The 18,128-nt window shown below is 32.7% G+C and overlaps 1 protein-coding gene across 1 annotated transcript; it reads left to right on the forward strand.

Moving 5' to 3' along the window:
• Positions 1 to 12,783: 12,783 nt before the first annotated feature.
• LOC134238063 (uncharacterized) lies at positions 12,784 to 17,306 on the forward strand. Its single transcript, XM_062720192.1, has 5 exons — positions 12,784 to 12,814; positions 16,001 to 16,206; positions 16,297 to 16,374; positions 16,545 to 16,781; positions 17,045 to 17,306. The coding sequence occupies exons 2-5, from the start codon at positions 16,002 to 16,004 to the stop codon at positions 17,287 to 17,289; spliced, it is 765 nt and encodes a 254-aa protein (XP_062576176.1). The 5' UTR covers positions 12,784 to 12,814; position 16,001; the 3' UTR covers positions 17,290 to 17,306.
• Positions 17,307 to 18,128: the final 822 nt, after the last annotated feature.

Genomic DNA, 18,128 nt, shown 5'->3' on the forward strand with positions numbered 1-18,128 from the left:
AAATAAAATTCTAAAAGATTAATTTCAAAAATAGTCCAAAAGAATCATTATCAGGAAAAGAATAAAATGAGAATGAGATTGCCGTTTTTTGACAAACTGGGTATTTTGTGCTCAGAGGGTATTCATGGTCCCGGATATAAAATTACACTTCATTGGCTGTTTTACCATTACATGCCACTTACGCTGTGTCCGTAGTTCTGTCCGTTGATCTATGAACCCCAACATAGCACCACCCTCAAATACAGGTAAACACACGTAAGTAATATTTATGGACTTTAGTCTCCATCTCTGCACCACAGGAGTTCTAGCCCTAGGCTTTTTAAAGTACTTATCTACTTCAAAGTCCCCAATTTTATTACTCTTGGTCAAGAATCTTAGTAGTAACTTTGTATTTCCATTCAAAATCTATTACTTAGTATCAATGGGCTTGATTTGTCTACTCTGATATATTCCATAACAAAATGATTTACCAAATTATAGTTTATTGTAACAAGAGCAAAATCCTAATTTTCTTAAACAAGATAATTATAATTCATAGAATCAAAGTCCCTTCTCTAATTTAAATGTCACCGTATTTGAGACACTAATAATATACATCATGTTTTAATAAATTTTTATTTCATTTTACTGCACTACTTAGTTAAAACGTTCAGATAAAATATCAGTGCTAAACCCTGTAGGTTTATATACTCAGTGATCGCATTCTCAATTTTATCACAGAGAGATCCCCTATCAGTCATTGCGCTCAAAATTGATATTTCTTTGATTTCATTGTGCCAATCTGAAAACAAATTGTACAATTACCGTTATTCTATATTTTAAAAATACAAATACTGTATTGCGACATTTTTAAACCGTTTGGACATTCGTGTACCCTGCTAAAAGGGGCATTTTACACTAGACAACATATATACTGAAAGGAGAAAGAAACGCACAAGAACATGATATGGGAAAAATTTCTGACTATGTGACCGAAAATTATGAAAATTGGTCAAATGTTTATTTTGGTTACTTTGCACTAAAATGACTAGTCAAAACTACTCAACCATGAAATGTATGGCATCACGTAGGGGAAATGATAAAAAGTAAAAAACGCGTGCATGTTAATGATGATAATTTTGTAATAAAATTTTGTAGTACCATACTATGCATAAGAGTTATAGACATCGTTTTTGCATATTTGCAGTCAGTATAAATGTCTTGCAATCGTGGTATGGCTGACGGAATCTACTGGGGGTTTAGTAATTGAATTCAATATTGCATAAGTGAATAAAAAGGCAAAAACATGCTGATGTACAGAATGTTTTCAACTTTTCAACCTAGTAAAAGTGTTTTTTGGTTGTCAGAGTGTGAACTTAAAATGTTTCCAACCAACCATGACGGTGACGTTGGCGCGTACCATCGTCACTACAATATAGGGCTTTTCATCACCCAACCTCGGTTATTGTCAAGGCATTATCACCGAAACTGATATTTATACAGCAGACAAACATACTCACTTTTTTCACCCTAAACTGACAGAAACTCTCCGCTCTAATTTGGGCCGCGAGCTTGGCCAGCTTACGTCGATTTTACTCTCAAACGCGCACGTACGCGTCATTTGCGTAATGTTTTTCAGCATGTTTACACTGGAAAAATGTAGCTAATATTTGTCGATACTTTTTTACAAACATTCACAAGTACCAAACCTGCTGGGTTCTGTATATTCTATCCTAAATCGAAAATTCGCGGGACTCGATTGAGCGGGGGGATTTGTTGACTTTGGAATAATACAGCTAATCTCAGCCATTAAGACTACCGTCGAAAGGGTTGAATAATAATGCTATGAAAAAATAAATGCTCTGGTGAACTCAATGCACAGGAAAATCAAGTTTGTTACTGATGCGAAAGGGAGATTATGAGAATTTTTAGTTTTATTTTTGGGGGGTGTCACCATATTGATATCAATATCTCAGGAACTATCACTCAAAATCGCACAAAATTTTGGTGATTTGTTGATTAAAGATGAATTAATATGTATGATAAAAAAGCTGAAAAACATATTTGAAATAATTGTTTTAATTTAACCCAAAAGTTAAATATGCCTTTCTTAATCCTTTCAGTATACATGAAAAATGATTATTATAATAAACATTTTCAACATATATTAAGAAGAAATATATAACCTTTTTCAAATTTGCACAGATTTTTCTATTTCTGAGGAAAGTGAAAATTATTTTCAATGACATATGCTTAGCATGGGTTACGCAAAACAATGGACTGAATTTAATATAAAAACTGGCTGAAGAAGACGATATATACAACATACATGTCAAAGAAGTAGTTTGGAAACATTTTTATACGAATGAATGTATTGATCTTGGTTAAATAATTTGTCTTTAGGTATACATGTATTTGGTCAATTTACATTTCTTTCATAATTTTCTATTTTGTCTCTTTGAAATATTTTCAAATAGTATGGGAAAAATCATTTTTTTGAATATCAAGAAATAATAAACGATCAATGTTACGATGAATTTGTTGAAAGCAGCACACATTTTCACAGTAAATGAGTTTGTTTCCAGCAGCAGCAGCACGATGATTTATAGCATCATTTGAATGGCTCGGCGCAAACGCCACATGGCCGAAACCTTTGGAATCCATAGGTTTCGGTCACCGCATAAAATGGGAAAGCCGCATTCAACTGACCCACGACCAACCGCCCTAATTTTAACCTATTCACTGGGGAAACTGCATCCCCTTGAATATAACTCGAGACCCCCCATCCCTCCTAAATTTAATACTTCTGTATAATGAGTAGACCGAAAATTTTGATTCAATTGATGTTTTGTAAATGTGTCAAGTTATGAGAACTTAAGCAATAAAAAATTATATTAGCTAACATTGGATTATTTGATAGCAAAATAATATATATTAAAAATGAAGAATTACATGTGCCAATATGTTAAGAAAAATTCATATGGAGACAAAATATTGCCCCTTAATAAAAATGGCTGATCCTGATCAACCCCTCTCATTTCAACAGTAGCATGTATGAATTGATTCTGTCTGGTTTCAAGCAACGCTGTACTAGAAAAAAACCCACTTTTCTTACCGTGTAAGATTTCTTTGGAAATAAATCATGTTAATTGTATTATTATAAGTTAGCTTTTAAGAAAATTAACTCTCCAGGCTTATAGTGCTCACATGTATGTAACTCCCAACAATGACTCCAAATGGGATCTTGAAATTATACTTGATAATAATACTTGATATGCCATCTTTTTGATGTTTATAATAAAACAGAAAATGATCCTTCTCATCATATTTTGATTCTCTTTTCATGAGTTCTTAACTCTATTCTATTCTAATATATTGCTTCTTCAACCAAACTAATCTGTATAACTGAGCACCCTGTACATAATAAACTGGATATTTCCAGCTACTTTTTTTTTTTTTGAATAAAAGATTTTATTTCAAATACATACATAGTTTCATATTTGAGGCATCACCTCCGCAGAGGCCCTCATCATATACCTCACCAGGAGTGCCAGGGGCTCCCTGGATCGGTAACAAAATTTATACATGTATAAAAGGTAAATCAAGAGTAATTTTGTTAAGTAAATATATCAAGCATAAACTTATATAATATAGTGTATGCTTTTAGTAAAAAGTAGCTCTATTATAAATATAGTTGGTAACAATGACATCATGATTATACAATTCAATAGACGATAATTAGCTGCTTCAAAAACATGCAGCAGTGACATCATGTTAATAAAACCCAATATAAGGTTATAGTAGAATATACATAAATTTTACAAACAGAATAGTTGACAGTAATATCATGCGGCAGGACTTCCTTTTACAGTTCACCTTCACAGTCCATATTGTCCTGCCACATGGATGTACATGCAGAGGGCCAGCTCACCCTCAAGTACATATAAAATTGATACAATTAATATACATATTATTATAAGTTTTGTGACAACAGTTCGAGAATTTTAAAATCTGAATTTATACATTTTGTCTTTTTAATAGTAAAATACAATTGCATCAGCGCGTTTTTTAAAAAGTGACACACTCCTTCATATGTAACCTGGTCTTTAACAATTCTACATTTCATTTTATATTTGTAAATCTTACACGCCAAGAATGACAATGTATTATCTGAAATAAGAGTGTATTTGTTGTTGAAAATAATAAAGCCTATAACTATCATTTTCCATGTTATATCTATCTTTATTAGTTGAGAAATTTTACTCCAGATTGGCTTTATCAAGTCACATTCGAAAATCAAATGTTTGATATTTTCTTGTGTATCGCAGAAATCACAGTTGCCACTGTTGTTTTTATCCCACTTACTAACGGATAGATTTGTAGTCAAAAGATTATGTAGTAGCTTATAACTAAATTCTGATACAGATTTATCAAATAATGAGCGAACTTTATTTTTATATATAGTATCGATTTCTTTTTTATTAAAATGTTGTAGAAAAAACAAGATTTTTTATTAGAAATATCTTCCATTAGATATTCACAAAGGAAATTATTAGTGGATGCTAATTTTTCTTTAATATCATTTACAGTTTTGAAACCATTGTCATTAAAGAGGTCTTTTACTAACAAAAGACCCCCTTTGGTCCAATTCGGAAAGAATAGTGGTTTACCTTTAAAGCAAATGTTTTTATTAAGCCAAATATTCTGATTTGCAAGATTTGTAAAAGTATTATCCTTACATTCATTAAAAGCCAAGACAACCTCTTTATAAAACTCAGGAAGGGAGTTTAGTATGAGATCATTGTAATTTGTCACACTTGAATTTGTTAAAAACGCAAAATCTATATTATTTTTGTATAAAACAGCATTTACGAGAGAGAGTAGACTGCTTTTATCTTTTGTAATCTTTGTAACCCATGAGGCTTTAATAGCTTTGACTTTAGACTCAAAGTCAGTGATACCGATTCCGCCTTCGTTTATGCTTCTAATTAAGGTTTTGCGTTTTATTCTTTCGCGGTTGCCCCAAATGAAGGAGAATATTATTTTGTTTAGACTTTTGATGAAAGATTGCTCTGGATTCTCTAATATGGAAGCAGTGTATAATAGTTTTGAAATTAATAGAGAATTTATAATCTGACATTTTCCAAAAATAGTTAATTTTCTGCTTCGCCAAGAGTCAAGTATTTTTTCAAATTCTCTTAATTTGCATAGCCAGTTTTTCTCATTTCTTTCTGCTTCGTCATGCCCGATGTATATGCCGAGGCATTTTATTGTTTTAGAGTTAATTCTGACACCATGTAGAGATGTCTCCCCTTCCATGTCTTCTTTAAGATCTCCCAATAGAATACATTCTGTTTTTGATAAGTTCAACTTTGTGCCGGAAATCGACCCGAAATCTTCAATGATTTTAATTACATGTTTAAGAGATTCTTCATCTTTGACTGGAAAAGTACTATCATCCGCATGCTGTATGCATTTTATTTCCTTTTGCGTATTACATATTTTAAAACCTTGAACATTATCTGATTTATTTACCTTTATAGATAAGATTTCCATTACAAATAGAAATAATATAGCTGAGACAGGACATCCCTGTCTGATACCTCTATTCATCTGACATTTTCTAAAAATCCAGCCATTATTTTTTATGTGAAAGTAAGGGTTTGTATATAAGACTTTGATCCATCTGACAAAGTTGTCACCGAAGTTAAACTTCTTCATTGATTGAATCAGAAATTCCCACTCAACTGAGTCAAACGCTTTCTGAAAGTCAGCAAATAACAGTATACCCGATTCGTTGTTTCTTTCCCAGTATTCAAAGATATCTAAAATAAGTCTTGCATTACTACCTATATATCGTCCTTTTATATACCCAGACTGATCCGGGTTAATTAATTTATTTATAAATTTTTTTAAACGCCGAGAGAAGACGCAGGCTATAATTTTGTAATCGCAATTTGTTAAACTTATGGGACGGTAATTTTGAGGTTTATCAAGATCACCTTTCTTGTGAATTAAAGACAAAACGGAACATTTTTGTGTATTTGTTAATTCTTGTTCTTCGTAAGATTTAATAAGCGCATCATACATGTATTGTTTTAAATGTTTCCAAAACATTTTGTAAAACTCAACCGGTAAGCCGTCGAGTCCAGGGGATTTGTTGTTTTTCATTTCAAATACTGCCTCGGAACATTCTTTTAATGTAGGAAATTTGTCAAAGAAATCTTTCTCGTCATCAGTAAGCTTAGTTTGTATTTCAATATCGCGTAGGTAATTATTTATTCTTTCAGCTGTAATTTTCTGAGATGAATACAAGTTTTCATAAAATAAACATAGTTGATTAAGTATATCGTCGGTCTTGGTAAGGATTTTTTCATTGACTCTGATTCTGTTTATAACGTTATGTGATTGATGTTTATTTTCGAGTCTTAAAAAGTATGCTGTATTCTTTTCCTCATCTATCCATCTTGCTCTTGATCGAATTTGTGCTCCTTTTGCCTTGTTTTCATAATAATTATCAAGTTGATTTTCGAGATCTTTTTTTCGTATCATATCTATTTCTGTAAAGTGCTTATTTTCCATTTGTTCAATTTCATTTTCGATCTTTTGTATTTTTTCCCTTTGAGTTTTGTTTCTGTTTTTACAGTAGTCAATACTAAGTTTCTTGATTTTAAACTTAATTAGTTCCCATTTAGTTTTACAATTGCTGTTATTTCTTCGGGTAGGTCAGCGAAAAAATTGTTGATTAAATCACAATACGCCGATTCTTTTAAGATCGATGTGTTTAACTTCCAATAACCTTTTCCGCGTGTATTTCCAGAAATTTCACATTTAAAAACGAGAGCAAGATGATCGCTTAATCTTGACTTAGAAACATTTGGCGGTTTTTGTAGAAAGAAATTTAAAGGTTTGTGGCAGAAGTTGTCAGTGAAAAATACGTAATCAATTCTACTTTTAGGTACGTTTTGCCCGTCACACCAAGTATTACCATTTTTCTGGTGATTTAAATTTAACCAGAGATCAAGAAATGAAAACTTAGAAATTGTATCTTGCAATATTTTTGCGCTTTTGGCTCTCTTGTTGTTTGAATCACAATTGAGATCGCCAACAAAAATTACGTTTTCTTCATTTAAACTATATTGCGATATCCATTTAGAAACCTTTTTGAAAAAATCAGATCTTAAATTTTCAGTGTTTGGTGCATATATATTGATAAGGGTTATATTTTTGTTATCGTGTTCAATATTTAACAATATGATGCGACCGTCATTAGATCTGTGTTGATTTATAAACTTAAATGAGAATTCTTTTTTAAACAATATTGTAACGCCCCTACTGTGGGGGGAATTAGAAAAACAATGATAAGAAGACCCTAGCCATCTTGCATTGTACTGCGTCTCCTTTTCTGATACAAAATGAGTTTCTTGCAAAAATGCTATGTCGCAGTCAACGTTTTTTAACCACTCATACAAAATACATCTTTTGTTATAATCATTCAACCCCCTACAGTTTAACGACAGACATTTTAAGGTAGACATTGTGACAAAAGGAAAAATATTGCTTTACAAAGTGAGAGGAGAAAAAAAAAAAAAAAAAAGGAAATGGAGAGTTTCTAAATTTTACAGTAAACATTTTACCCTAAGTAGCTGTCAATTCCTTGCTGCTTGGCCTTGCGCTGGGGCCTTGGTTGGGACGCCGCGCGTGGTCTATGTCTGCATTTATCTGCAATTCGCTGAATGATTTTGCCCATCACATTTTTACCAGGCCAGGCATCTGGGTTTGTGCACAGGGTTTTCTCCGCGTCTAACCCGGTTCCCCAGTAGCGGTCGTAAACCGAATGAGCAAAGATGACATTTGGTTTTGATGATATAAGGAGATCCTTCATATCCTTTAACTGGGCTACCTTGGCACCGATGATTTCCTCCATCACTGATTCAGCATGTTGTCGCCACTGTGGTGACTCGGAAACGGATTTGCCAATGAATTTACAATCCACAGCGGTTTTAGCTTCCCGGATTTTTTTCTGCAGCGATCAGATTGCCGGCACGAATGGCCTTGGTGAGTTGGAAGGCTTGTTCTGCAGATGTAAAGGATTCGCCATAGATGTCTAATTTACAGGAATAGAAGTTGGATAGGATGTTCTTTTCGCCGCTGAATGTTTCCACATTTTTGGGGTTGCCAGTAACATACTCGGGACAACACTCATCTCCTGGGTCATGCCCGGTGTTTTTGCAAGCGGCACATCTGCGGTCGTTTGTGCAGTTGCGCGCTGAGTGCCCAGCTTCCCAGCATTTGGTACATGTTACCGCGGGTTTGTCAACATTTTGGCCTCTATGAAATATTTTGCATTTTAGGCCCGCGCAGTAAGAGAATCGGGGAAGTGGTCCCTTTGATGGAGGATCGATGTAGATGAACCGGTTCCCATTTAGGACGTTGGTCATTTTGTTGTTGGTCGGGTTACGGATCTTTTCATACTTAAGATCGCTTTTCGGAGAAACCCCTAGTTTAGTTAACATCTCGTGTATCGCTAAGTCGTCCACGGACAGGGGAACGCCGCAAATTGTTACTTTTAAAGCTTGATCTCTTGGACCTTCCAGGCCGGCGGAGTATGGATTTGTGTCGTACGGAGATATGTGTTGATTTTTAAAATCGAAACCTTCCAGTACAATTTTACCTCTGCTGTGGGCATTGGTCAGATATATTCGCCACAAATCGCGGTCTAATTGGATGCATTTCACCGCATCACCGACGCACGAAGTAACAGCTTGAAGCATCTCAAAATTCGTGATTCGTTCATCATCGCTTTCAGATAGAAGCTCGTTGTTCTTCAAGTATACTGGTTTCAGCATTTGATCCATTTTTCAAATATTCGATATAGAATGTTTTGAGTTATAACACACGCATACAAAGTATAGATAGACTTCTGCTCGTGAGTCAATATCACACCTGAGTAGGTACTCACCAGGTAAACACCGGGTATATTCGCTCTCTCAGGGTATTTTAAATCCAAACGTGCAGTAAATGCACAAAGAATCACACTTTATATACACTAAACACACAATATATTTCTTTCCAAACAGTCGTAGAAAGAAAATAAACGCTTTTTTAGCGAAAAATGTCAAGTCGATCGGAGGACAGCGAAAACACGTCCGCTGCCCACTACGCCGTATTTCCAGCTACTTAATTATATGTACCAGGAATATAGCACTTTTTAAATTTGATGAAAATGATTTAATGAAAATTACAGATCTATATCTATTAAAATAACTAGAAATATGACAAAAACAGGATAAATACGAGGGTCATTCAAAAAGTTCGTAGACTTTTTTAATAACTTTTTTAATGAACGTCATATTACAACCAAACTTGGTACACATATTTTAACAACAGATTCAAATATTTTGAGTAAAAAAATTAGAGTATATTTTTATATTTATCGCAATTATTGAAGATTTAAGACGGCAAAAATGGGGTCATGGAGCAGGGTCAAAATTGAGTTATTTACTGATTAAACACTTGTTGATAGTAATTAATCTTATAAATGGCAGTTTTAAGAGAATAAGATTTAAATACTTAAACTTAGTTTTGTTTTATTACTTCATAAGCTAAAAGGTAATGAAATACCTTGCTTAGTTTAAAAGATATCAATTTCTGAAGACAGATAGACTTTATTAAAAACAGCAAAAAACCATGACGTCGAAGGACGTCACGGAGCAGTGAGAAGCATTAAAAATGTGTTTTGTGTTCGGGAAACCTTTAAAATAAACTCTGAAAATGCAGAAGGAACCATGCAATATACATAATATGAGCCCTGCATTTCTTTTAATGAAAAATACAATCGTTGAGTAATGGAGACTCTGATTCGGGCGATGGAAGGTCTGCACAGAAACAGTTTCTAGTTCAAAATCTTGTCAAAAAAGTTAGTAACGTCATGAAACGTGATGTGTGCTTTACTGTTGCGCGTGGGACTTTTAAAAGCAGAGTAACACAGGTAAAGATTTTAAAATGAAACTAAAGTTACTCAAATAATTGAGAGCAAATTAGGTGTCAAGTGTTATTGATGCGTTTTAATTTATGGAGAAGACGCTTCAAGCCGTGTATAAATGGAATAAAAACAGCGTAAGTTTGAAAAAAAATTCTTGATGTTGTTTTTGACGTTACAATGTTATTAACCGTGCTCCGTGGCGATAAAACATGTTGCTTTTAAAACTGGCTGTCATGAGTTCCATTCAATGAAATGGAATGAAACTTTGCACATCGATTAGATATATGTTTTTACATATAAAAGTGTGTTGATCTTAAATTTTGTAAAAATTATTTAATAATGAGGAACATTGTCTACGTATTTTTTGAATGACCCTCGTATAACTAATAAATAGCTCATAAACAGAGCAAAACCCCTTTGCCCTATCAAATTGGCTTGCAAGAATACATGATTACATGACATGGCTTATCAATAATTGGCTCATTGTGAAAATACGGAAACAATCCGAAATTATGCCTTAAGTCATAAAAATACCCATACTACATGTACGATTAGTTTATATTTATGTGTACTTGACTAGATAACCTTGGTACACTGGATCTGCAAATAATAATTCTTATTAATACATGTAGATACTCCCAAATGTGTTATATTTCTATGTCATGATGGCCCCATAGCAGCTCTCCCTAGTAAGTGCATAATACACTCTTCTACTCAACACCCTATCCAATTTATACTTTTCCCGAAGACTTCATTATTTCCAACCTAAGAGTGAGACACTGTCTAGCAATAAAATTCCTTTTTATTCCCCAAAATTGAATGAATTGCATGTTTCTCCCCTATTTTTGTGTTATGAATTTGTATGTCCAAAGTTAATTTCAGTAATATTTTCAACCCTGGTGTTTTAGTATTCTCATCTGATGTAAATATTCCATGAACTTTAAGCTCTAACCAATAAAATAGAATTATTAAGAATAGCGTATATGAATTATTTTAAGTAAAACTACTTAAGTAAAGAAATGTTTCAGCTGAAAACAGGCAATCCACTGATAAACTTAAAATTCAGATATGTGTAAAAAGGCAGACATACTTTCAAGTAAACACAAGTATTAAGGCGCAATATTTTTACCAGTATATTTTGTTAATTGTCAAATCCCTTTCATTTAAAGCAGCTTTTATTTAGTTAACCCTGGCAGTAGTTGAGAGAATTAGAATAATTGATATTACATGATCCAGTTCCTTTTTTTTCTGGGTCACACAGAACACCCAGATACTTACCATAGCTAAAAGAAGAGAATTACTAATTTAAGCAACTGGTTATAGATACAGCAGATTGTATTCTTTATCAAGAATTGAGCAATAACTAGTCATTTTCCTTAATTTACAAACCTAATTCCCTAATTTACCTAAACCCCAGATAAATAAAATTATCAATTCCCTTATTTCAAATGTTTATAGCCTTAGAAGTGAAGAATGCGTGAACAAGAATAAAATGTCCCTAAAATGCCAAAACGAATTCATACTCTCGAGTCAGCTTATACTGTCAAATTTATTGTATGACTAATTAAACAAAGAAAAACAACTAGCATAGGCTAGCTCTTCATGAGCAACTTAGCTACCTTTGATAGGCAATAAATTTGATGAAATTAATTAATTTATGCGATAGCCAAAAGGAACCAAGTGGCAATTAGTTATTACACGCTCGAGAAGCACTGAATTTAATTTCAAGAGTGCATTTTAAGTTAAATAAAGCATTTGCTTGTCCTGTTGGTTGATTGTGTTGTTTACTGTGGAGGGCATTATTTCAGCCAAATATGAAATAAGCTTCTATTGCATGATAATAACATAAAGCCTGATTAATGGCCAACATTTCCCTTGTAACTTATAATATTTGATGTTTTCCTGTTAATCATCAAAGTTTTAACTGTTATAACTTTGCTTCTGAGACCCCCCACCCCCACCCTTTGTGTTTTAAACAAAATTCATGCACCTTAATGCAAAATACATTTTTAAAATACTGTTGTTGTATACACTGAGAATGCTCAATTGAGTAAAGCCTGCGAAAATTGATAGATACTGATTATAATGTTTTGATCAGTTTGACTGCTATTACGCCACCCTATTTACATAGTTTTTTTTTTATTAATGCACGATTTATAAATAATTTAAAAACATAATCAAAAATATTCCCCAATCTGGCATATGTTTGCTTGTTAAACTAAAAACATAAACAAGTTTCAATACAAATAACGCCACATGTATGCCGACATAGAAATTTTCGGAAAATTTCAATCCAAGCCAATCGCGCATTTTTCCAAAAAAAGAATAATACATCCATGCATCTAATCATCAAATCAGATATTTGCCGATAATATTTTATTAAATATTTTAGAAACAATCGTGATTGAAAGCCTATTTTTTTTAAATTCGTGTACCTTTCGTTTTTGGATCAAGGGCAAAGAGGGAGAATTTGAGATATCCTAATCCCGATCTAATTCATATTCGAGCAAACCCAACTCAAATAGCAGCAAAAAAGTTTTCCTCTTCAAATAAGTGCATCTATTCTTTAATTAATAGATGCTATTATTAACGATCAATATAACGATGGCATTTATACACTGTTAAATTCTGTTACTCTTACATTCTAAATTTTTGTGGACACAGATGTTTTAAAGATTTGGAGTAAGATTACAATTTAAACTCTTTTCTTCGTGACTGACTAAGAGTCAAACAGATTTGGTCAATACCAGATGTTTTCCTTTTAAATTTATATAAATTCTATACATGTATATATTCAAGTGTTAAATAAACCCATGCAATCACTCATTCCTTAAGGAAATTATTGGAAAGGTAATATTTTTGCTTTTAAAAAATTTAAAACAAGAAAATTTCTTTACACGTGTACAGAAGGAATAATTGAATAAATTTACATCCAAAATTAATATATCAAATATAGTTTAGAAAACATTTTAACTTAGATATGATTAATGTGTCTTATCCAGGGATGGCAATTTGTAACCGGTTAACCGATTACTCGGTCGGAACGATGGCAATCGGTTAAAAAATCTGTAATCGGTTAGTCGGAAAAAATAAAAAATTATATTCACTTGAACATAATTTTGTCAGAATTAATTCATTTTTGAAAAAAAGAAATATTTGCAAAAACGTTCATAATTCTGCGTTTTCACTTATCCAATCTGACTTGGATGTAAGTATCGTTCTCCGGATTGAGATTGAAGGGTAATTGGTCATACTGTGTTTGAAGTGTTAATTACTGTTTAAACACAATGTCGTTACCCGGACTGTCCTGTATTTCTTTAATGATGATTAAATCATCGTTGAGAACTGCGAATTAGTATGTTTGTTTTTGCAGTTATCTATAGAATAAATTACTAAACAAACTTTGTAAATTAAGTGATGTATTTCAGACTTCAAACTTTTTAATTATGGTGACAACGCAGAATAAAGGTATGTGAAATATATCAGTGATTTCTCAGACATGATTCGTGCGTGCTTTTATTAATTTTTCCCCCGGTCTATATTGAACTAAAATAAAATATATAAGCTTATGTTTTTTAAAGCAAGAATGAAGACAAACACAATAGTTTGATATCTAGACTTTATCAGTCTTCCTTTATAAATGAATAGATCTAAATAGGAAAAAAGAGTTATGTACATTAGGAAAATGTGTATTTTAATACGGTTAACCGGTTAATCGGTCGGAACATCTTCCGGTTAACCGATTAGCAATTCTGTGATCGATTGCCATCCCTAGTCTTATCCGTAAAAATATTTTATTCAGTGCATTGAGTATTAGTATATGTTTCATTTGAAACTGAGGTAATGACACAACGCTTAGATCACAAGAATATCTCAGAATTAATATTGTATGAAGAAACCTGAATAACCGTTTATTTTTTATCGTGTTTATTGTGATGCGTCATTTTTTCTCAGTATCCAAATCTGATTCCACCTGCTAGACATAGAATTTCATTGGAGAGGATCAAAATAGTCAAGGTCTCCCCTCAGAATAAAGATTTTTATTTTCAGTGACATATCTGTTAGTCTTAAAATCGACAAATTTATAACTATACATTGTATAATGGAACCTGTTCGTATTGTAGCATTTTTGGAGATTCGTGTTATTTTGTTGTAATAAGGGGAACGATTTAGTTCTTTTTTCTCTCAATAATCACAACATATACTTCATATAAACAATCTATTTAAAATTAGATGTTCCGAATCCGCTTTATAGCTTCTCAATCGTTTGAGAAGCGATAGCGGATTCTGAACATCTAATTATGTTCCCCAAACGAAGTTGGGGAACATATTGTTTTTACTCTGTTTCTTCTTATTATTTTTCTTCTTCCTGGGTACTTATTTGTCCGCGAATGATCTTGTAAACTGTTCATCTGATGTAAGTAAATTCTTTTTTTTTTCAAAGAAAGTGACTCTCTTCAGCCACGTACCTCTAATCACTTGACTCGACACTAATTTAGTGTTTCGGCGGTGTGATACGAGGTTTATGAATTTTAAGTTATTACAGTTGATTACTTAGCTACAAATCCACCATCATCAGGAGCCTATTTGCAAATCTGTTATACAGATTATTTAATTAATGAAGATGTGATCATATCACTCAAATTCTAATTGCGTTTATATGACACAATAGGCAATTCAGAGAAAATCGCATTGCAGTCTTTATCTTTACAAAGAATGTGCCAGTATTTTATTAATTTCTGTTTTATTTTCCGGAGTCCTGGATTGTATTTGGTTACAAAAACCAGGGGGATCTCTCTTTTTTTGTTATTATTTTTCACTGTGAGAGCTGTGTCCCTGTTATAATTATCAAGAACGTTTTGTACATTCTGATTGATTTCATTTTCACTATAGACTCCCTTTTTGAGATTCACTTTAAATTCACTTAAAATTTCATTGAGTGCAGTAGTGTCACTAGTATTCCTTAGGTGACGAATGGTTTCGCCTTTAATGAATCCCTTAAAGACAGAAGGATTATGAGCACTACACCGATCCAAATATTGGAACGTGATGGTGGGTTTAATATACGTTTTGAAATCCAGGATTAAATCTCTGTTGAATTTATTTCCTTTGTATACCGTGGTGTCTAGGATATTCATACTTTGCTTAGAAATTTCATACGTGAATTTCAATAATGGGTAAGTAGACATGTTATGTAGATTTGCGGAATCAAGGTCATTTTGCGCGCACGTGCTTGCAAGAGCGCACACGTGCAACATGTAAAATGACCAATATAATTGATATAGCCGTAACTTTTCTATTTTCTGATGAAATGTGTTGAAACTCAGAATATAAGAATATATTAGTATTATAGACAAGAGGACATGGTCAAATTATCATGAACTCACGCGCATGCACGTGCACTTCGCTCTGATTGGCTGAAACAAAAATCTCAATATCTTATTCGTTTTGAAATTTAAAACATAGTCATGCATGATATCCTACGATATGATATAAAATAATTTTCATGAAATCACGCGCATGTACTTGTGCTGCAATCTGATTGGCTAAAACTTTAAATGCCTATAACTCCTTTGGTTTTCAGCCAAACAGAATGGGATTTAGAACATAGATAGTCTTAATGGACCCCTACAAGAGGGTATGGTCAACATGCAAATGCATATACAATATGTATAATTACAAACGCACTTGATTTAGCGTATTTTCGAATACATTTTGAATGCCTTGATATTAAGTACATTAAAAATAATTAATAGTGTAGATACAATGATATGGTCATTCCGCATATGCGTGCAAGTGTGTGCACGTGCAATGCAAAAATTTGCTATATACTTGATATACTTTAGGAAAAACGTTGTTTAAGTGTAAGATGCATAGAGTTTAGTTTGTTTGATGAAGCTAAGAGGGAATGAGGCACCAAAATGAAGTTGGGGAGCGTTTGGGGAACATCTGTAACGGTTCCCGTTACAATAAGCACTAGTTTTAAATAGATTGTCATATAAAATGAATTAAATTAATTTATATTTTTCTCTTTAGAATGGAGCCAGTACTCTTTCTAGCGCTTGTTTTTCTTCTTCACGCTGCGCATGGAGAGACACAGACCGGAAGTTGTAAAGACATGTTACAGGGCTATCTAACAGGACAGCTCTCATCTGCGCTGGGAGCAAATCAGGTAGAAGCTTTAAGGCGGGAATTCAAAAGCTTTACTGAGGATTTTATGAAAAAGTTCAAAGAGGATGAAGGTATCAATCTAAATACATGGTGCAGATTTTCTTAATATTCATCAACCAACATGACCAATGTTATTTTAATGTTAAATTTTCTTTTGAAAGGTAAAGAACACAGAAAAATTATCTATACAAGATGGGGAAAAAATTCTTGTCCCTGTAACGCCACCCTCGTATATTCAGGTAATTATAATTTTGATTGGTTTACGGATTGAACCAATTGAATTCTATTTTATCATATTCTAAATACTCAAGATTTCGGAGATTAATTTAAAGAATATGGAAAGGCCTACAAAAATCGATGAATTTTAATCTATAAATTTGTATAAAATCCATGAAAAAATATATTATAGGATACGCCGGAGGATCGAATCATTTGCATTCAGGAGCTGCTGTTGAACTTCTTTGTTTACCAAAGGACCCAGAATGGGGGATATACACTGATGGGTATAATGGAGCTAAGGCATTTGTGTATGGGACAGAATACGAAACAAATTATAACCCTGATCACCTGTCCTCATTCCAAAACCATGATGTACCATGTGCTGTGTGCCTTGTTCCAAATAGATCCGTCGTACAAATGTTCCCAGGTCAGAACACGATTATAACGACTTTTCTATATCGACTTCTTTAATTAGAATTAATTAAATATGCGTTACTTTTTCAATCATTTTTATCACACAATGATCTTTTGTATTTATTCGGATCATACATGTTGCTGTGCATATATCATGAATCTACATATAACTATATTTTTTCAGAACTATATTTTCTTTTCAGTTAATAGCTAATTTTTATTTCCAAAATACAGATTCACTATACTGTAAACAATTTTATCGATATTTCATTGCAGCAAGAAAAACCTGCTACAAAGGTTGGAACCTTGAATACCGGGGTTACTTGATGGCAGGCTATTATGGTCATCCGGCTGCGACAAAATACACGTGTGTGGATGAGAGCCCAGATACCGTACCAGGAGGTCAGGCTAATAAGGATGGTTACCTACTTTATTACGTAGAATCAGTCTGTGGTTCATTGAAATGTCCACCATATGTCAAGGGGCGAGAACTAGTTTGTGCTGTTTGTTCCAAAAAGTGAGAAATAAATTGTGTTTTTGAAAATTTATGACTTCTTGTTTAAGAAAAATAATCATAATGTAATGATAATAAGGACATTTGTAAGGCAGAAGTTAAAAAGTACACATGCTTTAGAAAATATTGAATGAAGTTACATAATGACTATTATTTATGTTTTATGCATACAATAACCAATATTCCGATTAATTCTTCAAAATTCGTTGTCTTTTAACAGGCGCCTATATAAAATCTATATAACACATCTAAATGAGGCGCATGTGAAAATGTTTTAACAATTTACAGTACAGTTGACAAAGGGAATTATTTTGCTACATAAAACAATATAGCAAAAACACTAGCATTAAACAATTTAATATCAGCATTGACCTACAAGCTTCAGAATTTAGGTATATTTGATAATTATGAAAAACAATGAAAAAATGAGAAAAAAACGATTAACTTTTTTTTCAAATTTCGTTTAAAATATTCAAATATTATGATCAAACGATTAGATACGGCTTTTTAAATGCTTTGTACGCCTTTCGACGACGTATTGTCAATTAGTAATACTTATTTAAATGCCAAGAAATCTATGTAAGAAAAACATTTGTTTATTTGTCTTTGTATATTTATTTCGTATTTTTTTTTATGTCTTAAATTGTATGGTCGGTGCAATGGTGTTGTTGATTTCACAGTATACACCAACAATATACATTCCTCTCTTTTTATCAAACATAATAAACATCATTCAGTTAAATTAAGGTATAAAATTTCAGCTCCGTGATGATTTAGGTAAACAAAATACTTCATTAAGAGGCCTGATATTCTTTTTAGCATTTTATGCACTATATATATATGATA

This window comes from Saccostrea cucullata, unplaced genomic scaffold (assembly GCF_032062105.1).
Source record: "Saccostrea cucullata isolate Sc308-1 unplaced genomic scaffold, CSIRO_AGI_Scuc_v1 ctg3330, whole genome shotgun sequence".
Classification (NCBI taxonomy): domain Eukaryota; kingdom Metazoa; phylum Mollusca; class Bivalvia; order Ostreida; family Ostreidae; genus Saccostrea; species Saccostrea cuccullata.